Genomic DNA, 25,337 nt, shown 5'->3' with positions numbered 1-25,337 from the left:
TAACCGTTAAGCTTGAAAATAAGGGAAAAGAAAAAGAACAAGAGGGAGAAAAAGTGAAAGGTGAAAAGATAGGACTCCCTCCTTCCCCTCCCCTTCTCACATCCCACTCTCTCCGCCTCTTCCTTTCTGCTTCCTGCCCCCCCCTCCCCTGTCCACCCCCTGCCCCCCACCTCAGTCTGAAGAAGGGTCTCAACCCGAAACGTCGCCTTTTGGGTGAGTCCAGAACCAGGGGCCACAGTTTATGGATAAGGATAATGGATAAGCCATTTAGAACGGAGAGACGAGGAAACACTTTTTCTCACTAGAGAGTTGTGAGTCTGTGGAATTCTCTGCCTCAGAGGGCGGTGGAGGCCGGTTCTCTGGATGCTTTCAAGAGAGAGCTAGATAGGGCTCTTAAAAATAGCAGAGTCAGGGGATATGGGGAGAAGGCAGGAACGGGGTACTGATTGGGGATGATCAGCCTTGATCACATTGAATGGCGGTGCTGGCTTGAAGGGACAAATGCCCTACTCCTGCACCTATTGTCTTTCATCACAGCAGTCCCACATGAAATATGCTGGGTCCTCTATAACAGCTGTCTGCAGTAAAGGTTCCCCTGAAGAAATTAAATCCTGTTTGCATGGGAAGGAAAAAAACCCAGATCAAACTAACAGCTTCTGGTCTGGTCTGGTCTGGTCTGAACCGCTGGTGGCATCAGTACACCAACCTCAAGTTCCCGCACACGAGCAAGGGGAAACGAGGACAAGAACCCGTAAACAAAGCACTCCTTTAAAGAAAAGTTTTCCCAACAACGAACAAAACTTTTTTTTTTTTTTGATGTGGATCATTTCTGTGAAATATTTCCAAAATCTTTATTGATGCTCGAGATACAAATCAGAATAAAAATCGCTACAATTAATAGAGATACGCAGGGCATCTGTACAAAGCAAACCAAATCACACGCACTGAATGGGTGAGAGGGAATGTACAGAATGTAACATTAGCACACAATTTTCGTCCGGCTAAACCTAACCCTCTGGACAATAGTTCAGAAGTGTAGCTAGTTAGTTTTTAGTATCATCAAACAGTGACCTCTCAAACAGTGACTGCGCAAGAAAAGACTGCAGATACTGGTTTAAATCGCAGGTAGACACAAAATGCTGGAGTAACTCAGCGGGTGAGGCAGCATCTCTGGAGACGGGACGGGCAATGTCACACATTCCTTCTTTCCAGAGATGCTGCCTCACCCGCTGAGTTACTCCAGCATTTTGTCTCGACCTCTCCTGACTCCTGCAGTTACGAGAATATCAATGCAAGTGCAGCAAAATTCATCCAGGTTTGCATTAGCGGCGTCTAAATCATAGTTCCTTATAAATTGACACATATAATCAATAATAATTAAACCATATAATCTTGCAGGTTACCGTCAGCTTCATATACACCGTGCCAGTAATTAATGTCAATCTGAATGCAGGCACAACAGTAGTTAAATCCATTCCTGAAAATTCGGACGAAATGTATCGGAGGGAACTACAGATGCTGGTTTACACTGAAGACAGACACAAAATGCCGGAGTAACTCAGCGGGGCAGGCAGCATATCTGGAGAGAAGGGATGGGTGACATTTTTGGGCCGCGACCCTTCCCCGAAGAAGGAATGCGTGACGTTTCGGGTTGAGACCCCTTTTTCTGAAGAAGAGTCTTGTCCCGAAACATTACCCATTTCTTCTCTCAAGAGCTGCTGCTGCTGCCGCCTGTTCCGCTGAGTTACTCCAGCGTTTTGTGTCCATCTTCCCTGAAAATACAGAAACATATTTCAGCGAGGACCAATTCAATTTCTTGAGAATTTGCATTCTTAAACTCCATTCGCCGTAGGATCTGGGTATTTTTTAAAAAGGTGCTGTTTCTACAAGATGAATGCTCGTGGATGTACATCCGATGGAGCCTAAACTAATCAATGCTCCTTCAAAGTTTACGTAGCTGTCGATCCGTTGCTCCGATCTTGGTCTCCACTCGGTCAACTTTGCCTGCCACCCGGTTAATAATCTCATCCTGTTCATCGATTTCTGTCTGCAGGCCCATGGCTAGCCCCTTTAGCCGGCCCAGGCCAGAGGTCATCACGTCTACGGTTAGAGAGAGAGAGAGACGAGGCCGGATATTAATGCTTCGGTAAAAAGCCGGCACAGACGGGGAACAAAACGCATAATACCCCTCCTCCCCCCCCCCCCCCCCCCCCCCCAAGGCATTTAAATCAGGCCTAAAAACTGTTGTTTACTATAGCTTGTCCATAACCTGACATGCAGGTAATCTTAACCATCTAATTTTAACCCTTTTATGTGCTTTTTAAAATCGTTTTAGAAACATAGAAATTAGGTGCAGGAGTAGGCCATTCGGCCCTTCGAGCCTGCACCACCATTCAATATGATCATGGCTGATCATCAACTCAGTATCCCGTACCTGCCTTCTCTCCATACCCCCTGATCCCCTTGGCCACATCTAACTCCCTCTTAAATATAGCCAATGAACTGGCCTCAACTACCCTCTGTGGCAGAGAGTTCCAGAGATTCACCACTCTCTGTGTGAAAAAAGTTCTCCTCATCTCGGTTTTAAAGGATTTCCCCCTTATCCTTAAGCTGTGACCCCTTGTCCTGGACCTCCCCAACATCGGGAACAATCTTCCTGCATCTAGCCTGTCCAACCCCTTAAGAATTTTGTAAGTTTCTATAAGATCCCCTCTCAATCTCCTAAATTCCAGAGAGTATAAACCAAGTCTATCCAGTCTTTCTTCATAAGACAGTCCTGACATCCCAGGAATCAGTCTGGTGAACCTTCTCTGTACTCCCTCTATGGCAATAATGTCCTTCCTCAGATTTGGAGACCAAAACTGCACGCAATACTCCAGGTGTGGTCTCACCAAGACCCTGTACAACTGCAGTAGAACCTCCCCCTGCTCCTATACTCAAATCCTTTTGCAATGAAAGCTAACATACCATTCGCTTTCTTTACTGCCTGCTGCACCTGCATGCCTACCTTCAATGACTGGTGTACCATGACACCCAGGTCTCGCTGCATCTCCCCCTTTCCCAATCGGCCACCATTTAGATAATAGTTTTTTATTGTTTCATTGACGTTGTTTTATTATTCATACATTTGTCGTATAGCTTGTTTTGCAATTTTTAATTATTGACTATTTTGTTTTTTCTTTCCTGTAAAGCACCTTGAATTGCTGTTTGCACGAATGGTGCTATACAAATAAACTTGCCTTGCCTCCTCCCCACCGAGAATAGAAACAATCGAGGGAACGCGTTTCTCAAAATGCAATTAAAACACGTCTGGGCAGAATTAAGACTTTATGCTGAGGCTTTAAAGTGTTGGTCAGACCTCAAAAGTCTTGGAAATTTAAGGAGTTTTATGGAATTTGGTATACTGAGAGGAGTTTTGGGCCCCGCGTCTGAGGAAGGATGTACTGGCATTGCAAGGTTTACGCGAATGATCCCAGTGATTTCAAGTGGGGTAGATATCTTCTTTCTTTCTTTCTATCTTTCTATCTTTCTATCTATCTATCTATCTATTACTAAAACTCTCATCTTGTTTCTATATTTGTTTGTTTGCCAGTTTGTACCTAAATTTGCGCAAAACCTTGGAGGATGATAGGGGTAGGAAGAGGGATGGCGAGGTTGTCGTGACTCGCGTCACAGCGGGAATCCGTCAGCCGCGCCTGCGCAGTTGGGGGCTATGGGCGAGTGGTGGAATACTGCGTCGGGGGACCAGCCCTCCCATGTGACAGAGACCCAACGGGTCCCACTTGGTCTGGTAGAATATAAAAGCACGAGTGTTATGCTGAGGCTTAACGAGACACGGGTAAGAACACATTTGGAATATTACGAGAGGTTTTGGACCCTTATCTGAGGAGGGAGGTGCTGGAATTGCAGAGGATCAGGAGGTGGTTGACGAGAATGAAGCCAGGAATGAGTGGGTTAGCGCATGGGCAGCGTTTGACTTCTCTGGGCCGGTACTCGTGAAGTTTACAAGGATGAGGTGGGATCTCATTGAAACAAACCGAACAATGAAAGGCCTATATAGAGTGGATGTGGACACGATGTTGCAGTCGTGGGAGAGTCTAGGACCAAGGGGCACAGCCTCAGAAGGAAAGGACGTGCCTTTAGAATGGAGATGAGAATGAATTTCTTTGGTCAGAGGGTGGTGAATCTATAAAATTAATTGCCACAGAGGCCAAGTCATTGGGTATTTTTAAAGCAGAGATTGATAGGATCTTGATTAGTAACGGTGTCAAGAGGTTTACAGGGAGAATGCAGGATCATGGGGTTGGGAGGGAGAAATATGTCATCCACGATTGAATGGTGGAGCAGACTTGATGGGCCGAATGGCCTCGTTCTGCTCCAATGTCAAGTGATGAGAATGCAAGTGGCAGGTTGGAAGAATTAACATAACGCAAACAAACGTACTCTTGTTGCAAAGTTCTGTTGGCCCCACGCGTGTACATCCCCGTAGATACACCTCCACCGACACACCCTCACCCATGCATATAAACGCACTGATTAGTAACGCCTTACCTAGATTGTCATCCATCTGATCATGGCAAGCGCGAAGGTAATTGTTCCGGGGGCAATTGTTGTTTTCTGCTGCAGAACTAGTCGCAGCTCCAAAACCTAAATGTGAAAAAAAAAAACGAATTGAAAAATCTGAATCTGAATCAAATCTGAAGAAGGGTCTTGACCCGAAACATCACCCGTTCCTTCTCTCCGGAGACGCTGCCTGCCCCGCTGAGTTACTCCAGCCTTTTGTGTTTACCTTAGAATCAAACCATGGTTAGCTTCACTTACAGAATTTCATTATTTTCCAAGCACTTTCCTATCAATAGACAATAGATGCAGGAGTAGGCCATTCGGCCCTTTGAGCCAGCAATGTGATCATGGCTGATCATCCCCAATCAGTACCCCTTTCCTGCCTTCTCCCCATATCCTCTGACTCCGCTATTTTTAAGAGCCCTATCTAGCTCTCTCGTGAAAGCATCCATGTACCTTAGTTTAGTTTAGAGATACAGCGTGGAAACAAGCCCTTCGGCCTACCAAGTCCGCGCCGACCAGCGACACCCACACTTTAACACTTTCCTACACACACACACACAATATGGATACTGCTTTGGTTTTCTTGGTTGAGCGCTTATCCTGATGTTATCACAGTTGTACGGCACAGGAACAGGCCCTTCGGCCCACCTGCACCAAGGATGATTTGAGGAAGTCCCACTTGATCTTCACATACGCAAAGAGAAGAGAGAAACTAACTATTAAATCGTTCCCTTGCCCCCCCCCGCCTTTAAACCTAGGTCCTCTGGCAAAGTGCCAAGAGGGAACTGCATAGAGGCATGTAAAGAGAAAGAATATTAAACAGGGAAGTAAATCAGGGGAGCAGGACTAGTGTGGACGAAGGAACTGCAGATGCTGGTTTAAACTAAAAAGATAGACACAAAAAGCTAGAGTAACTCAGCAGGACAGGCAGCATCTCTGCAGAGATGGAATGGGTGACGTTTTGGGTCAAGACCCTTCTTCAGCAACTAGTGAATGGTTTCTATATTCTTCCTCCGACTCTGCAAGATGAATTTGAAATATTTTTAATTTAATGGACAATTGGAGAACGCATGGAAGTAATCAGGCTTTTTGGAACATTGAGAGCAATGAGCAAAGATACGCATACTTTTATTTAAACAAAGTGAAGTAATTTGGCTCTTGGTCAGAAATCCACTGCACACATCTTTAAAACATCAGGACCTTCATGCAGAGTTCACCCGAATTAAGGGCTAAATAGAATTGGCGTTAGGGTATTTAGGGTGATGCAACGGTAGAGCTGCTGCCTATGGGTGCTATCTGTACCGAGCTTGTCCCTTCACCCTGCGACAGCGTGGGTTTTCTCCGGGTGCTCCAGTTTCCTCCCACACTCCAAAGACAAACATTTTTGTAGGTCAATTGGCATTGGTAAAAATGGTAAGTTGTCCCTAGTGTGTGTCGGATAGTGCTAGCATCTGGGATGATCGCTTGTCGGCGGGGACTCGAAGGGCCGAAAGACCCATTTCCGCGCTGTATCTCTACCGTCGACAGCCTGTAAACAGTTGGTGGGTTATTTCTTTACATGGTTATAGTTCATTAACGCTCTGATTGTGATCAGTCACTTTGAACATGCTGCAGCAATTACCTGGTTAAATTAACCACAGCAAAAACAAACATAACCCCAATGTGGGCAAGAAGTCATTGGGAATATTACAATTCCAAAAATGCAGACTGCACTCTGTGTCAGGCGCCAGTGATCTACTGATAGTGATGCTGGCCCCAGCTGCAGTATGACTCCGAGCTAGAAGCCTTCTGGAGTGGGGACCTCAGAGGGTGAGTGAGCCTCCCTTTGGGCCCAGCAAGGGTAGAGTGGCTGCCTCACATAGCCAGAGACCCAGGTTCGATCCCAACTACGGGTGCTGTCTGTACGGAGTTTGTACATTCTCCCCGTGACCTGGGTGGGTTTTTGCCGAGATCTTCGGTTCAAGAGTCAAGAGAGTTTTATTGCCATGTGTCGCACATAGGACAATGAAATTCTTGCTTGCTGCAGCACAACAGAATATGTAAACATAATACGGAACAGCAGATAAAAGGAGATTAAAATGGTGGTTTGTAGGTTCATTGGTTTGGGATTGTACACTTGGAATAAGTCTTAATTGACCCGAATGTGTGTAGGATAGTGCTAATGTGTGGGGATTGCTGGACAGTGCGGACTCAGTGGGCCGAAGGGCCTGTTTCCGCGCTGTATCTCTAAACTAACACGTGTGTTTCAGCAACACCCACTCGCTCCTCTGCATGCATCAGTGGACAGGTCACAAAGAGGTCAAACTCTAATGTTCTTTTGGTCGACCACAGCAGTCGAGACCACTGGCCTACGACACCCACATTGAGTGCATATGCAAACTAAAATGGATGAATGAAGCACAGAAGACATAAGAGCAATATCAGGCTATTCGGCCCATCGCCATTCGATCATGGCTGTTCAACTTGTCCCTCTCAACCCCATTTTCCCTCCTTCTCTTAAGCATCAAGACTAAACCTGACCTTCCCATCCACGCTGACTTGACCAATCTGCCCAACATGCTCCTAAAGTCCCACAAACCCTTCCGGCCTTCCGTTAAATCCCTGGAAGACTATGACTCCAAGACTTGCCAACACCGACAACTAAGCATCACAGACCCCACTGAAAACCACCTGACCCCGTCCCATCCACGCTGACTTGACAATCTGCCCAACATGCAAGAAAAGTCCCAAGGAGGGGATGACAACACCCTTGCTTGCCTTCCGGACATCCCTGGAAGACCATGACTCCCAAGACTGAGTAGCGCAGAGTCTGGGAAGATGCCAACACCGACAACTGAGAGGTGATCACAGACCCCACAGTGAATCTACCGGGTTTTGACCTCCATCGCAAGCAACGGCTGACCCTGAACAGTATCCGCACCCTCCATGCAAAAACCGCCCATCACCTGCACAAGGGAGGGGATGACAGACAGCTCTGCTTGCGGCTGCGGACATCCAGTCCAGACCACCCCACACACCGTGAATGGCCGCCCACTGAGGCTTTTCCCTGGGGGCATCAAAGCCATCCACCCAGTAACTGATGCTGTCCTGGTCTGGATGTCTGCCCTTGATCTACAACGTTAGGCTGTGCAGCCATACTCAAGAAGACGACTACTTTTGCGAGTGTTGGTACCAGACACCGTGGTGACACTTGTATACTGCTTAGGTTGTATGCAAAATAAGGCACCTCACTGTACCGAGGCACATGAGCCAATAAAGTACAGTAGACAAAAGTGCTGGAGAAACTCAACAGGTGCAGCAGCATCTATGGAGCGAAGGAAATAGGTAACGTTTCGGCCCGAAACTTTGCCTATTTCCATAAGGCTTTCGGCCCGAAACGTTGCCCATTTCCATAAGGGTTTCGGCCTGAAACGTTGCCTATTTCCAGAAGGGTTTCGGCCCGAAACGTTGCCTATTTCCATAAGGGTTTCGGCCCGAAACGTTGCCTATTTCCATAAGGGTTTCGGCCCGAAACGTTGCCTATTTCCATAAGGGTTTCGGCCCGAAACGTTGCCTATTTCCATAAGGGTTTTGGCCCGAAACGTTGCCTATTTCCATAAGGGTTTCGGCCCGAAACGTTGCCTATTTCCATAAGGGTTTCGGCCCGAAACGTTGCCTATTTCCATAAGGGTTTCGGCCCGAAACGTTGCCTATTTCCATAAGGGTTTCGGCCCGAAACATTGCCTATTTCCATAAGGGGTTCTGTCCGAAACGTTGCCTATTTCCTTCACTCCATAAATGCTGCTGCACCCGCTGAGTTTCTCCAGCATTTCAGAAACTCAGCGGGTGCGGCAGCATCTATGGAGCGAAGGAAATAGGCGACGTTTCGGGCCGCAACCCTTCTTCATTCATTTATAACCGAGATGCCATCAATCTCCACTTTTAAAAATTCCCACTGACTTGGCCTCCACCACTGGCTGTGGCAATGAATACCAGAGGTTCACCACCCTTTGGCTAAAGAAATTCCTCCCCATCTTTCTAAAGATACGTCGAGGCTGTGCCCTCTGGTCCTAGACTCTCCCACAACTGCAACCATCCTCTCTACATCCACTTTATCTAAGCCTTTCATTATTTGGTTGGTTTCAATGCCCCCCTCCCATCCTCATCCTTCTCAACTCCAGCGAGCTCCCTGTACTTTAACTCCCATTATCCCCTAGATCATCCCATAAACCTCCTCTGGCCCCTCTCCACTGCCTGCACATCTTTCCTTTGCATGATCAGTTTTAAGCCAAATTTATTGTTTACCAAAGGAGTCAGATGGGCAACTTCCAATCCTGCAATGTTGCATATTCATATTTTCTTCCCCCCAGAGGCACCACCTAACCTGCAGAATTACTCCAGCACTTTTTTTGTGTCTTTTTTTTTTGTTTTAAATCTGGTCACTATGGACAGCATCGACACAATGCTCAATGAACCCACACGTCTGCAAACACTCACTCTAAGGTGAAAGGTCTGAATGACAATAAAGGATCTATCTATCTAGGAACAGGAACAATCCAGTAATTGGGACTTTTCCCCGCTGCAGAGTAGAACTTGCACCTCCACATAGTAACCACTGGCGCCATCTAGTGTCGCAGAACAAAAGCAAAGGCACAAGGAACTGCAGAAGCTGGTTTACAGGGGGAAAAAAGACAAAGTGCTGGAGTAGCTCAGCAGGATTGGCAGCATCTCTGGAGAACAGCAGTAGGCGACCTTTCAGGTTGGGACCCTTCTTCAAAAGGCAGAGTTTTGCCCATGACAAGTCTTTGCAAAACGTGCAAGCTTACAGCAAGGGTAAATCAGAATGGGCATCACAGTGGTGCAGCTGTTAGAACCACCACCTCACGGTGCCAGAGACTCTGGTTCAAGCCTGACCTCCATTGCAGTCTGTGTAGAGTTTGTGTGGGTTTCCTCGGGGTGCTCTGGTTACCTCCTACACCCCAAAAACGTGTAGATTTGTAGGTTAATTGGCCTCTGTAAATTGCCCCTAGTGTGTAGGGAGTAGGTGAGAAAGGTGTAGAACAGAACTAGTGTGAACGGGTGATCGATGGTCGGCGTGGACTCGGTGAACTTCTTCTTCTTGCGTATGCCATGCACAGCCTAAAGTTGTAAGACAACTTGTTCTCTTTGATCTTCTGTTTGTGCATGCCAGGTTGATTGCATTCGTCGAAATAGGGTGGACCACGTGAAGGTTGCAATCTCCCACCCCAACTCAAAGGGCTGAAGGGCCTGTTTCCCTGCTGCATCTCTAATCCAAGCTAAATATAACTCCCAGATGGCAAGTACAAAGCCTGCTGTGTAACTCAAAGTATGCCTTAATAAACCATGCCAGTTAAAATGCAGGTGATTAACGTTACAATCTTAAATCATTTCCATGGAACACGAGGTTTATTTTGAGAGATGGTTACTTTTAGGTGTTGGTATTCTTGACATTTTATACGGAATTTTACTGGATTGCACGCAAAAACAAATGTCTATCATGTATCTAGGTACAGTGCCCTCCATAATGTTTGGGACAAAGACCCATCATTTATTTATTTGCCTCTGTACTCGCAAATTGAGATTTGTAATAGAAAAAATAAATCACATGTGGTTAAAGTGCACATTGGCAGATTTTAATAAAGGCCATTTTTACACATTTTGGTTTATAACATGTGGAAATTACAGCAGTGTTTATACATAGTCGCCCCCATTTCAGGACACCATAATGTTTTGGACACAGCAATGTAATGTAAATAAAAGTAGTCATAGGAACATAGGAACATAGAAACATAGAAAATAGGTGCAGGAGTAGGCCATTCGGCCCTTCGAGCCTGCACCGCCATTCAATATGATCATGGCTGATCATCCAACTCTGTATCCTGTACCTGCCTTCTCTCCATACCACCTGATCCCTTTAGCCACAAGGGCCACATCTAACTCCCTCTTAAATATAGTGTTTAGTATTTTGTTGCATATCCTTTGCATGGAATAACTGTGATTCATGGACATCACCAGTTGCTGGGTGTCTTCTCTGGTGATGCTCTGCCAGGCCTGTATTGCAGCCATCTTTAGCGTATGCTTGTTTTGGGGGCTAGTCCCCTTCAGTTTTCTCTTCAGCATATAAAAAGAATGCTCAATTGGGTTCAGATTGGGTGATGATGCCCTTTAATAAAATCTGACTATGTGCACCTTAATTACATGATTTTTTCTATTACAAATCTCAAATTGTGGAGGACAGAGGCAAATAAATAAATGACTGGTCTTTGTCCCAAACATTATGGAGCGCATTGTGTGTGTGACAATGAAGTATCAATGAATCATTGGAATAGTCCCATTAATCTTGTCTCACTATGATATACAAATTTTTATTGAAATGTAACATTGGCCTAATATTTGGAATGTAGTACATTTAGATCTGTAAATCAGCAAACCTTTATGCAGGCTTGCCAGAAATATCCCACAATTGTACTTTTGTAAAATGTTTCTAAATACCCTTTGCGGCAACAAGAGTCCCGGTGAAGGGTGACTAAGTGAATCCAAGGTTAAAATACAGATGAGAATTCGAATGAACTACGTTGAGAATTGTTGTCACATAGCCACAAAAATGAAAGCAAGTCAATTAAAAAAAAAAACAGATTAATTCACAGTCCATGGCAAAGAGGAAGTTCGAAGGAAAGGCTTTGGGTGTTGGTCTTAAGGAAGTTACTGGCGAGAAGAGGAAGTGGAATTAGTAAGAGAGAAATTCCAAAACGAAAAACCCCCAACATTTTTGCCTTGTGACAATCTGAGTGTCACGTGCAGATCTGACATTGGAAGTGAAGACAGAAACTTTAAATAATGTTTAGTGCAAGTTGTCCAATAAAGTCTGATTAAAGATAGTCCTAGGGTCTCCAGTGATGTAGCTGGTAGCTCAGGACCGCTCCCTAGTTGGTGACAGGATGGTTCAGTTGCCTGATAACAGCTGGGAAGTAATTGTCTCTGAATTTGGAGGTGTGCGTTTTCACACTTCTGTACCTCTCGCCTGATGGGAGAAGAGGGAGTGACCGGGGTGAGACTTGTCCTTGATAATGCCGAGGCAGCGTGAGGCGTAGATGGAATCAATGAAAGGGAGATTGGTTTGGGTGATGGCCTGGGCTGCCTCGGCAATTTCTTGAGGTCTTGGACGGAGCTGTTCCCAAACCATGCTATGATGCATCCTGATAAAAATGCTTTACTGCAGAAGTTGGTGAGAGTTGTTGGGGACATGCCAAACTTGCTAACCCATAATTGCCTGCTGAAATTTCCCCTTGTGTGTAGCTGGGTGGTAAAATTTGGTGGAGTTGATGGGAATTTGGGGTCAACAACAGGCAGTTATTTTGAGCACAAGCCCGTGAAATGCTGGAGGACGCAGAACTCCCGTAGATCATCGTATCCGTGCATGGACTTACCCGATGTGTCCAGTTTCCTCAGGTTCGGATGATTTGCCTGGTACTGCTCATCCTGTTGCTTGCTTTTATCCAAACTCTCTTGCAATCTGCCAATGGAATTTAAAAATGTTTTAAATTAAATATTGAATGAGCCAATTAAGGGGCTGAAATCATAATTTGATTAACTGTAGACAGCAGGGTTACGGCAATAAAAAAAAAATATATAAAAACTGCCGATTCTATCCTATACCCTAAGAACACCAGTGCACAAGATAATATGATGCTATTTTTCCAGTGGCATTGGGAGAAAATAAAAGAGTTCAGATCAAAAAATAATACTAGAATTTAATTCCATTACACCTAATTGAATTTAACATCAGGAGATGTTTCATAGCAATATGCCAGACTGAAGCACTCTGCAGATAAGCAGCAAGGTTATTCCGCCACACCAATATCAAAGGTAATTCACTTTTCGTCACAACAAATTAAAGGGGCCAAGTGACTAATTCTACAGTAGAAACAAAGAACTGTAATCACACATCATGCTGCCCTTATTTAATGTCAAATCATTAACGTATTATAAAAATATTAGAACATTTACTAGAACTCTAAATCCAGAAACATTTCTTCCCCCTTCCCCTGTGTAAGTGTTCAACTTACCCAACAGCTAAACATCCTTCTGAATTACTTCAACCTCGTTTCAATGTTCTGTAACAACTCCCATTTCCCACATCAAGCATCTTCAACACTGCTCTCATTATATCATGGTATGGGGTTTCGAGACTAGTGTAGACAGGATGTTGTGCCAAGGAATGAACAGATCGAATGAAGACCAAATGGCAGCAGGGTGGTGCGGCTGGTAGAGCTGCTGCCTCTCAGCGCTAGAGAGTGGTTCGATCCTGACCTCGGGTGCTGACTGTGTGGAGTTTACATGTTTTCCCTGTAACTGCATGGGTTTTCCCGTTTCCTCCCACATCCCAAAGACTGAGTTTATTGGCTATTTGCCCTTCATAGATGGCCTCTAGTGTGCAGAAAGTGGACGCAGAAGTGGGATAACATAGTGTAAACGAGTGATTGATGGGCCGAAGGACCCGTTTCCATGCTGTACCTTGCATTTAATCTCACGACTAGAACTGGGTGCAAACTCACGATCTGTTGAACTCACAAGTGCAAGGATGCAGAAGGGTGCTCTTGCAGTGACTTACAACAAGGTTATATTCAATTCAATCCAATCCCTGCCGGATGCATTAAAAGTTAGAGCAGCTAAGAGAAAAAGTTGCAACGCAGCATTTGCTCAGGAGAATTACAAACAAGACGAGTTTGCACAATTCTATGGGGAATTGCTTTGTCAACATCCTCACAGAAACCAGAGTCCTAAACTATGGCGCCATGAGCGACCATTTCCACAGGAAGTTCGATGCTGTAACGACTCTGCAGTTTTTCCACTGTCAAGATCGATTGACTCCAACATTATTTGGACAAATGAACTTTGAGAGTTGAAAATCAGTGGTCTAGCATTAATCATTAACACACCGTTGAGATGCTGCCAAACGTAAGCTGAGGATGCCCATGTCACAGCAAGCTATGCTTCTATACAGGAGGGAAGAACACTGCGCTCATTCAAAGATCAAGAAATGCCATTTATTTTGTTTAGTGATACAGCGTAGGAACAGGCCCTACAGCCTAGCGAGGTCAGGCCAACCAACGATCACCCACTCACACTAGTTCAGTCTGAAGAAAAGTCTCGACCCGAAACGTCACCTATATGATGGTGTCTCACCCGCTGAGTTTCTCCAGCATTTTTGTTGACCCCCTCAGACTAGTTCTATGTTACCCCACTTTCTCATCCAGTCCCTGCACACTGGGGACAATTTACAGTGAGGCCAATTAACCTACAAACCCGCACGTCTTTGGAGTGTGCGAGGAAACCGGAGCACCTGGAGAAAACCCACGCGGTCACAAGGAGCAGGTACAAACTCCGTACAGACAGCACCCATAATCAGGATCAAACCCGGGTCTCCGGCGCTGTAAGGCAGCAACTCTACCGCTGCACCACCGCGCTGCCCAGTATTGAAATGACACAATATAGACATTGAGATGTAACAATATCTCAAAACCGAGATATGACAAAATGGCAAATGGACAAAACCCAAACATACACAACCTCACCATGATTTCTGTCGTCTCCAGAGTCTAATTTCTGTAGCAATATTGATACAAATACTTTCAGCTACAAAGTTAAAGCACAAATTGGGGCTTTGGATTATTAACAGCAAGATCAATTGTTTTCAAGTTTGTGCACGAGGTAGTCATAATACCAGAGATGTAACGACAACTTAAATGTTAATTATAGAGGAGAGGAATGATACGCACTTGCTCCTACTTTGCTTTTCCGGTTCTGGAGAAGCCTGTGGCTCAGGGTTTTTAGCTTTGAAGTAGTTTGTAATGCCACCAAACATGCTCTTGATGCTATTGATGTGTTTCTGGCTGACCTTCAAATCCTGGTCCATTTTATCCAGCATTTTATCCGTTCGCCTCAGAGCATCGCCTTGCCGCAGTAGTTCCTGTCCAGCAAATAACAGAGTAGCCGTTAGAAATTGTACCTGATTTTGCTCTCGCATTAAAGAGATTTGTTTAAGAAGGAACTGCAGAATGCTGGAAAATCGAAGATACACAAAAGTGCTGGAGAAACTCAGCGGGTGCGGCAGCATCTATGGAGCGAATGAAATAGACAACGTTTCGGGCCGAAACCCTTCTGGAAATAGGCAACGTTTCGGGCCGAAACCCTTCTGGGTTTTGGCCCGAAACGTTGCCTATTTCCTTCGCTCCATAAATGCTGCCGTACCCGCTGAGTTTCTCCAGCACTTTTGTCTACCTCACTGTATAGTACATTAGGGTTTTTTCTTTTTCTTTTTTTCTCTCAATATTAAAACTTCCAACTGGGTATTAGATCAATGGTGCTTTCATTGTCACATGAGCGAAGTGCTAACACAGTAAAAATCTCTCTTACAAACAAACAGTCCAGAAGAGTATTGCCATACCCCCCCCATCAGCAAGTGAACCCAAGTAGTCTACTGAGCTCACGTGCATGAAGCACTATGCTTTAGTACCATTTTCAAAGTCCATGCCCGAGTTCCTATGAGCTGTGCCTGTTCCAAGCAAGTCCATAATTGTTAATGGCCTTCAGCCATCTCCTTCCCTGTGCGTTCACCACTATATCGCTACCAGGGAGTTAGACAAGATGTGGTCAAGGAGATGAGAAACCACAGTTCAGGAAGAATTAAATCAGGCCAGAGCAGAGATAATGGAGAAACTGGAATGAATGGTAGAGGATCCAGAGTACACCCTTGTATTGCATTAATCATTGTTCTTCCCGTGACAGATTATTACCAATCTGATTTAAAATTTTGTACCTATGTTTCTTTTTAAAAGCACTACAACCAAGCAGAGCTAGACACAAAAAGCTGGAACAGGCAGCATCTCTGGAGAGAAGGAATGGGTGATGTTTTGGGTCGAGACCCTTCTTCAGCACTGATTGATACTGAAACAGTGTGGGGCAATAGGAATGGCAAGGCAACATATAGCTGGGATTTTGTAGGAAGGAACTGTAGATGCTGGTACACACCAAAGAGAGATACAAAAAAGCTGGAGCAACTCAGCAGGTTATGGAGCATCTCTGGAGAAAAGGAATAGGTGAAGTTTCTGGTCTGAAGAAGGGTTTCGACTCGAAACGGCACCTTTTCTCCAGCGAAGCTGTCTGACCCGGTGAGTTACTCCAGCACTTTGTATATAGCTGGGATTTCTTATTTGCTGCCTTCAGTACAAAACTACATACAATTATCTACTCCTTCAAATTAGACCTTGAACATACCCAGTTTAACATTACTCCATCTATGTGCTGTTGGCTCTGAGCCCAAGGTCAACATTTGGTAGGCTAATTGGTTGATGGAGAAAATAAAGCACTTTATAGATACAGGATAGGCATTTGGGATTAGGACTGATTTGAAGGGTAAACAATAAATTGGCTTCACTGAAGGGCATGTTTCTACGATATTAAATAGATAATTGATCCGTAAACAAACAAATTGCACTTCGCCAGGTATGATTAAGATGCCAGCTATAATCCTGTAGGTGCAAGAGGTGGTAATACCGAGGTGGTATTAAATGTACAACTCTATTCACTGCTTCCCTATGTGTTAAGGGCCTGTTCTACTTTCACAACTTAATTCAAAACCTCTGCCGAGTAGATTGTGGTAATCTACGAACTTCCACGACTATGTTCACGAACTCCTACGAGTATGTCTACAAATTCCCACGACTATTTCGATGCCCTCCTTACAAGTAAAAAGTTGCCAATTCTTTCATCATGACCATTTTTGTTTACTCGTGGACATTTTTTTATAGGGCTGGCAAAAACGTCCTGACTTACCTGATGCCATGAGTACCTACGGCTGGCATAATGAGCCGCTACGATATATCTACGACCCCCTACGGACTCGTTACGAACATTCTGCAAGTTTGAATCAAGGGGAAAACTCGGGAGAATTCGTGAATTACCTCGTGAAAGTGGGACATGCACTTTAGGAAATATAAAATTTGTTTGATTGCAGTTGATTACACCATTACAAACTGTTTTGTTTAAGAGGGAACTGCAGATGCTGGAAAAGGGTCTCGACCCGAAACGTCGCCTATTTCCTTCGCTCCATAGATGCTGTCTCACCCGCTGGCTTTCTCCAGCATTATTGTCTACCATTTAAAAAATTAATTATTTCACACAAGTTCCCAGAACTAGTTACAGTACGATTCAAACAACAGCATAGAATTCTATGTCCAGAACATTAAGATTATCACCATTAACAACTGTGCACAACAGAAAGGTGAACCATTTGGCCCAATTTCAAATAGAAGACTTAATCAGAGGTTAGGAAGGATTAGGTAGACAAAAATCAGGTAGACAGAAACTCAGTGGGTGCAGCAGCATCTTTTGAGCGAAGGAAATAGGCAACGTTTCGGGCTGAAACCCTTCTTCAGATGGTTTTAGTAGATACAAAGTTAAGAAAAGAATGAAAATGCAATATGGCCAACAAACTGGTGATCAGCACATTGGAGATATACAAAAAAAATCAAGAGATTCAAGCTGAATTTGATAGATGTTCACGTGATAGGGCAGCACGGTGGCGCAGAGGTAGAGTTGCTGCCTCACAGCACCAGAGACCCGGGTTTGATCCTGACCTCGGGTGCTGTCCGTACGGAATCTGTACGTTCTTCCTGTGACCATATGGGCTTTCTCTGGATGCTCCAGTTTCCTCCCACATTCCAAAGACGTGCAGGATTGTAGGTTATTTAGCTTCTGAAAATGATCCCTAGTATGTAGGATAGAAGTAGTGTATGGATGATGATGAACGGCAGGCGAATGGCACTGTAACTCTAAACTAATCACCAATTTGTGTAAACTTAAATGACACAAGGCTTGGCTAATATTTTTCCTGTGGACAATATGTTGCTCTCCATGTTCATCTTTAGTTTAATCCAAGGACTAAGTTCATCATTGCTGGCTTAAGCAAGTTTCTCCCCAGGGACAGAACAGAGTTCCCTTGTGAGGCACCAGAGACTATAGATGCTAAAATCTTGAGCAAAACAGCACTGGAGTAACTTTGCAGACCAGGCAACATCTGTGGAAGGATAAATTTGGCTCACTCCCTTCTACACTCAGTCACAAAGCAGTGACCGGACCCGAAACGTCAACCACTGCTTTACCTCTACCGACACTGCTCAACCCACTATGTTAGTCGTGCAGAAATAAGAAACTGCAGATGCTGGAAAAACAAAGTGCTGAAGTAACAACTGTCAGGCAACATCTCTGGAGGGAATGAAAGACCCCAACCCAAAACATCACCTATCCACCTCCCCCTAGAGTTACTCCAGCACTTTGTAGTTCATTCGAGTTCTTCAAGCAGTTTGTTTTGTTTTGCTCCAGACTCCAGCATCTGCTGACCCTTGTCTCTCTACTTCTGCTGATGCAAGTCTGAGTTAAGGGCTGATTCTTGTTCTTGGTTCTCCAAAATATTCCAAATGGAATTTAAACTATTTAAACTAGACTGATATTATTTTTAATGGAGTGATTGGAAGATACAATAGTAATAGCCATGCAGCCCAGAGTCCATGCCAACCATTGTTCACACCAGTTCTATGTTAGCTCATTTTCTCGTCCACTCCCTACACATGAGGGGAATTTTTTAGAGGGCATTTAACGTGCAAATCCATGCATCCTTCAGGTATGGGAGGAAACCAGAGCACCTGGAAGAAATTCACATGGTCAGAGTGTAAATGTCAAACTGCACACATGGATCAGGATCAAACCCAGGTCTCTGGCGTTCAGGCAGCAACTCAACCAGCTGCATCAGTTCTTCTGAGACCAAGTGTGTAATGTAGCTGTCGAGGACATTTTGCCCATTGCATCTGTACTTTCCCCTCGAAGGTGTTCTACATTCAGTCCATTCCCTTAGCTTCCCTGCTTTGACATCAGTCTCAACAAATAATATAGTAATAATAATAGATGGGATTTACATAGCGCATTTCTAGATACTCAAGGCGCTTGACATCGCATTATTCATTCACTCCTCAGTCACACTCGGTGGTGGTGAGCTACTTCTGTAGCCACAGCTGCCCTGGGGCAGATTGACGGAAGCGTGGCTGCTAATCTGCACCTACAGCCCCTCCGACCACCACCAATCACTCACACACATTCACACGCCAAATCAAGCCAAACTCATGTACAGTAGGTAGTGCCTCAGATATTCTACAACTTATGCCACCATCGTCTCCCTATCACAGGCCAGACCTAACAGACTCTCCCACACCCATTCCCACCGCCCCACCCATCCACACTAATTCACACCCAGTTCACTCCCCACATACATACCATTCCCTCACCTTCCCCCACTCACAACCCCCTCCGACTCACCACTTTCCTCCAATCCCCCTTCTATCTAATCTCCTCCAACTCTACTTCACTCCCCATGCATTTCGCTCAACCCATTCCATCCCCTTCATACTCCCCCTCGCATCACACCCACCCATTCCCTCCACCCTCTTTCCTGCACTCTCTCCATCCATCCCCCCCTCCTCCTTCCATCTCCCTCCCCCTTTCTCCTCCTCCTCTCCCTTACCACCCTCCCTCTCCCCTCAAGTCAAGTTTATTTGTCACACACACATATGAGATGTGCAGTGAAATGCTCCTCTACTCCTCCTTCCCTCTCCCCTCCTCCTCTCCCCCCTTCTCTCATCTCCCCTCCTCCCCCCCTCCCTCCCTCTCCCCCTCTCTCCTCTCCCTCCCCCCTTCCTCCTCTCCCCCTACCCTCCTCCTCTCTCTCTCCCTCCCTCCCCTCCCTCCTCTACCCCTTCTCCTCCTCCTCCCCTCTCCCCTCCTCCCTCTCCCCCCTCTCTCTCTCTCCCCTCCTCCCCCCCCCCCCCTCCTCTCCCTCCCTCCTCTCCCCTTCCCCTACCCCTCACCTCCTCCCCCCCCCCCCCTACTCTCCCCCCCCTCCTCTCCCTTCTACCCCCCCTCCCCCCCCTCACTACCCCCCCCCTCTCCTCTCCACTACCCCCCCCCTCTCCCCTACCCCCCTCTCTCCCCCCCCCCCCCTCCTCCTCTCCACTACCCCCCCCCCCATCTCCCCCTCCCCCCCCCCTCCCCCCCGGGCCTCTCGCTACCTGTGCCGTGTCGGTGCCCACTTGCTCCGTCTCATAGATGATGGCGACACTGCGGCCGCTGCTTTGTACGGCGCGCCGGGCGCTGCTCATGGCCTGTTCCCTCAGCGACTGCTGCCGCTCCGCCTCCGGGCCCAGGCCCAGGCCGCGGCCCCCCGCCTCCGCTCCCCTCCTCCTCCTCGTCGTCGTCGTCGTCGTCGTCCTCGTCGGCGAAGGGGTTGTGGCGATTCGGATAAGCCGACATGTCGCCTCATGTCCGTCCTCAGCTTCGCCTCACACCCACCCGCCGCCGCCATCGAACAACCCCGGGTCACCTGACACCCCCCCCGCCGCCGACGTCACACTCCTGGCAGAAGCACACAGTGGAGGCGGCCATCTTTGATGCTGGCACCCCCCCCCCCCCCCCCCCCCCCCCCCCCCCCCCCCCCCCCCCCCCCCCCCCCCCCCCCCCCCCATCTCTGCTCCGCCGACGTCACACTCCTGGCAGAATGCACACAGTGGAGCGGCCAATTAAATTTGATGCTTGCAGCTGCACCCCAGAATATTTCAACATGCCCGCCGTAAATAACGTCACAAACCTGGAGAAGCACAGTGCAGTGGAGGCGGCCATCTTTGATGCTGGCACTCCCCCCCCACCCCACCGCCGTGTTATTTATTTCCCCATCTCTGCTCCTCAGGTCAAGAGTATGGGATCATATGCCCCAGATAGAACACAATTAAATTCTTACTTGCAGCTGCACTACAGAATATTTCAACATGATACCACTGTAAATAATATGATAAACGAGAGATAAAAAAAGTGCAGTGTGCATATATACATATATCCCTAATCTGAGTAAAGACATCCTAATCTGAGGAAAGACATCCTAATCTGAGGAAAGACATTCTTGCCATAGAGGGAGTACAGAGAAGGTTCACCAGACTGATTCCTGGGATGTCAGGACTTTCATATGAAGAAAGACTGGATAGACTCGGCTTGTACTCACTAGAATTTAGAAGTTTGAGGGGGGATCTTATAGAAACTTAAAAAATTCTTAAGGGGTTGGACAGGCTAGATGCAGGAAGATTGTTCCCGATGTTGGGGAAGTCCAGAACAAGGGGTCACAGTTTAAGGATAAGGGGGAAATCTTTTAGGACCGAGATGAGGAAAACATTTTTCACACAGAGAGTGGTGAATCTCTGGAATTCTCTGCCACAGAGGGTAGTCGAGGCCAGTTCATTGGCTATATTTAAGAGGGAGTTAGATGTGGCCCTTGTGGCTAAAGGGATCAGGGGGTATGGAGAGAAGGCAGGTACGGGATACTGAGTTGGATGGTCAGCCATGATCATATTGAATGGCGGTGCAGGCTCGAATGGCCTACATCTGCACCTATTTTCTATGTTTCTATACTCACAAGTACACATATATATATATATGTGCGTGTATATAATTTCTATATATATATAGCATATATCAAAAGGTAATCACAAAATGTTGAAGTAAATCAGCGGGACAGGCAGCATCTCTGGAAAGAAGGAATGGGTGACGTTTTGGGTTGAGACCTTTCTTCAGATATATATAATATATAAATGAATAATATATGCATATACATAATATATTTTGTCCGCCTTTCATCACAGTGAGGAATGTGGAGGAGTCACTGTGGTGGATGTTGCTTGTTATTGGTATGACTGTGCGGAAAGTCAAATTCCTCATATGTTGCAAAACATACTTGGCTAATAAGGTATATTCAGATTCAGATTCAATTTAATTGTCATTGTCAGTGTACAGTACAGAGACAACGAAATGCATTGAGTATATGAGTATATATATATCAATATATATTATAATATATACATATGATACACTTCTACCATATAATTATATATATATTATATGATATACATATAATACGCTTCTGCAATATAATTATTATGTAATTATTATATTATATACATTTTTTCTATCTTTCTATGACCACCGGGTGGCACCAGCAATGTGACCGGGTGGCACCAGCACCACCCTTCCTTCTTTGTAGTTTTAATAGTGTTAAATTTATGCTTTAGTATTCTTTAGGGGGAGGGGGGGAACTTTTTCTAATGTCTTACCTCGACGGGGATTTGATTTTCTTTCCGTATCGTATCTCCGTCTGCACTGCGGCCTAACATCGAGGAGTTGGTAGCCTTTGCTGGAGACCGGCTTTTGATAGCTCCACCGCGGGGAGCACACGGGATTTTACCATCGCGGAGCCCGCGATCCCTTTGCCAGGGATCGACCTCGGAGCTCCAACCGTGGGTGCTTGCGGACTTAACATCCCGGAGCCCGCGGTCTCTGGTCAGAGACCGACTTCGGGAACTCCAAGCCACAGGAGCTTCGAAAGCCCTGATGCTGGAGGTTCGGCCACCGGCTGCGGGAGCTTCGACTGCCCCGACCACGGGAAAATAAAGAGGAAAAAGATTGGACTTTTTTGCCTTCCATCACAGTGAGGAATGTGGGGAATCCGCTGTGGTGGATGTTTATGTTAACTTTTATGTTGATGTGTGTCTTGTTGCTTTTTTTTCGTATGGCTGTATGGTAATCTGCATATCACTGTACCTTAATTGGTACATGTGACAATAAAAGACCTTTGAAACCTTGATACACTTCTGCAATGTAATTATTATATAACATACACATAGTAGGCTTATGCAGCGCCTACATGTATACTGATTCTATTGGCTGGCGGTGTGAAGATGTGCTCCGATTGGTCAGCGGTCGGCGGGACTCGATTGGCCAGCAGGGGCCGCGGGCCGTGATTGGCCGGCTCTCCGGCTTCCGATTGGCCGGCGGTTGCCAGGCGTATTCCCATTGGCCGGCAGGGGCGCGGGCCGTGATTGGCCGGCGCTCTCCGGCTACCGATTGGCCGGCGGTTGCCAGGCGTATTTCTATTGGCCGGCGGGGGCGAGTGCCGTGATTGGCTGGCGCTCTCCGGCTACCGATTGGCCGGACGGTTGCCAGGCGTATTCCTATTGGCCGGTGGGGGCGTTGCCGGGCGTGCCCCTATTGGTTGGGGAGGACACGGTATTTGATTGGCCATCGGGGCCGCGGGCTGTGATTGGCCGGCGGCGGGAGGTGAGGAGGGAGGGGGCAGGGGAAACAACATGGCGGACATGTCGGGCAAAGGCCCCGGCCGCGGCTTCTACCTGAACACGGTGCTCAGCCTGGCCCGCTCGCTGGCCGCGCACAAGCCGGCCCCCATCGACAAGGTGAGTGAGTGAGTGAGTGCTCGGCCGCGGGGCGCACGGGGGTTCCTTCACCGCCGATCCCTCCTCAGGAGCCGGGGCTCCTCCGGCATTGATGTCCAGGCATCGGCATTTATATCCTCGGGCATTGGGTAGCTCAGGAGCGTGGATTCCCCCAGAATTGAGGTCCTCCAGCATTGAGGTCCTCCAGCATCAAGGTACTCCAGCATCGAGGTCCTCCAGCATTGAGGTCCTCCAGCATCAAGGTACTCCAGCATTGAGGTCCTCGGCATTAGGTGCTCCAGCATTGTGGACCTCCAGCGTTGTGGTCCTCCAGCGTTGTGGACCCCCGGCACTGATGTCCTCCAGCATTGAGGTCCTCCAGCATTGTGGTCCTCCAGCGTTGAGGTCCTCCAGCATTGTGGACCTCCAGCATTGAGGTCCTCCAGCATTGAGGTCCTCCAGCATTGTAGTCTTCCAGCATTGAGGTCCTCGGCATTAGGTGCTCCAGCATTGTGGTCCTCCAGCGTTGAGATCCTCCAGCATTGTGGATCTCCAACATTGAGGTCCTCCAGCGTTGTGGACGGCACTGATGTCCTCCAGCATTGTGGACCTCCAGCATTGTGGTCCTCCAGCATTGTGGTCCTCCAGCATTGAGGTCCTCCAGCATTGTGGTCCTCCAGCATTGAGGTCCTCCAGCATTGTGGTCCTCCAGCATTGTGGTCCTCCAGCATTGTGGACCTCCAGCATTGAGGTCCTCCAGCATCGAGGTCCTCCAGCATCGAGGTCCTCCAGCATTGTGGTCCTCCAGCATTGTGGTCCTCCAGCATTGAGGTCCTCCAGCATTGAGGTCCTCCAGCATTGGACCTCCAGCATTGTGGACCTCCAGCATTGAGGTCCTCCAGCATTGTGGACCTCCAGCATTGAGGTCCTCCAGCATTGTGGACCTCCAGCATTGAGGTCCTCCAGCATTGTGGACCTCCAGCATTGAGGTCCTCCAGCATTGAGGTCCTCCAGCATTGAGGTCCTCCAGCATTGTGGACCTCCAGCATTGAGGTCCCCCAGCATTGAGGTCCTCCAGCATTGTGGATCTCCAGCATTGAGGTCCTCCAGCATTGAGGTCCTCCAGCATTGAGGTCCTCCAGCATTGAGGTCCTCCAGCATTGAGGTCCTCCAGCATTGAGGTCCTCCAGCGTTGAGGTCCTCCGGCATTGAGGTCCTCTGGCATCAAGGACTTCCAGCATCAAGGCCCTCCATAGTGGGGTTATATCATCCTTGAGGTCCATGGGCATTGATATCCTCCAGCATCGAGGTCCCCCGGCAGCCAGGTCCACCAGCGTTTTGGACATCCAGCATTGAGGTCCATCGGCATTGAGATCCTCCAGCATCATGCGATCCTCCTGCATTGGGGTCCTCCAGCAGCCGGAATCCTCCAGCACCGAACGGATCTGATCAGCCGTTGCCTTCTGCTTCCGTGTCATCAAGCTGGACAGAGTGCGGAAGAGATTCACCAGGATGTCACCCGTCGGCCTTGTCCCATTCCAGCTCCCCTGACCTAGAACATCCACCAGTTAAGTGCTGAACACTCTGCCTACCGAGAGAGACCTCTGCTGTCATCCTGACCGCAGTGATCATCCCACACTTGAAGAATTGCGTGCCATGAACAACAAACATGAGCCAACACCTTGCCCATAATTGCCTGGGACTTCCGCCAAGCAATTCCTGTGATGGGCGACCAAAATTACACACAGTACAGTAAATTCAGCCTAACTATGAAGCTGCAGCATGACTTGCTGTCAGCTGTGCTCATGTTGAATGGTGAGATGGGCCAGAATGGTAGCCTCCTGCGCTGTATATATAGTATACTCTTTATCCTATTAAGTGCTGACCACTGTACTAATCAATTCACTTTTATGCTCTTCCTACTTGCTTGTTATAGATTTGGAAAGAAAATTATGCATGCCTTGTATATGAGTCCATCAGTACAATTTTGTCCTTTTTGTTGCAACTGTGAAGATTAAAATAAACTTTCTCTTGCAGGTGGAGAAGTTACTCTGCATGTCCCCCGTGGACTTCCATGGCAACTTCCAGCTGGATGAACGGCGCAGAGATGCTGTTATTGCACTGGGGATTTTTCTGACAGAGTCAAACCTTCAGGTAAATCTTTCTTGCCCGTTGCACATCATGGCTGCCAAAGGGTGCGGTTTAGTTTAGTTAGAAGAGATACAGCACGGAAACATCTTGATTAGTCCAGGGGCCAGAGGTTATGGGGAAAAGGCAGGAGAATGGGGTTAGGAGGGAGAGATAGATCAGGCATGATTGAATGGCGGAGTAGACTTGATGGGCCGAATGGCCTAACTCTACTTTTATTCCTTATGACCTTATTAAACCAGCCCTTCGGCTTACCGAGTCCGCGCTGGCCAATGATCCCCGCGCACTAACACTATACTACAC

At 47.0% G+C, this 25,337-nt stretch overlaps 2 protein-coding genes across 2 annotated transcripts in view; one reads left to right on the top strand and one right to left on the bottom strand.

Moving 5' to 3' along the window:
* Positions 1-826: 826 nt before the first annotated feature.
* On the bottom strand, positions 827-19,929 carry snap29 (synaptosome associated protein 29). The gene is given in 7 exon segments (XM_055655415.1): positions 827-1,148; positions 1,239-2,100; positions 4,552-4,647; positions 11,994-12,079; positions 14,346-14,536; positions 19,686-19,844; positions 19,846-19,929. Coding segments are annotated over 6 exon segments (771 nt in total). The 5' UTR covers positions 19,927-19,929; the 3' UTR covers positions 827-1,148; positions 1,239-1,942.
* Positions 19,930-22,774: 2,845 nt separating this feature from the next.
* The window catches only part of pi4kab (phosphatidylinositol 4-kinase, catalytic, alpha b), a 114,166-nt gene continuing 111,603 nt past the window's right edge, over positions 22,775-25,337 (top strand). Inside the window, exons 1-2 of the mRNA XM_055655413.1 lie at positions 22,775-22,907; positions 24,924-25,040. Of these exons, the coding sequence (XP_055511388.1) occupies positions 22,803-22,907; positions 24,924-25,040 (222 nt within the window). The 5' untranslated portion in view covers positions 22,775-22,802. The remainder of the gene's footprint in view (positions 22,908-24,923; positions 25,041-25,337) is intronic.

The sequence above is a fragment of the Leucoraja erinacea genome, chromosome 25, assembly GCF_028641065.1.
Source record: "Leucoraja erinacea ecotype New England chromosome 25, Leri_hhj_1, whole genome shotgun sequence".
In the NCBI taxonomy this organism is placed as follows: domain Eukaryota; kingdom Metazoa; phylum Chordata; class Chondrichthyes; order Rajiformes; family Rajidae; genus Leucoraja; species Leucoraja erinaceus.
Note: the sequence above shows the minus strand (reverse complement) of the source record. Positions and strands in the feature narration are given on the sequence as shown.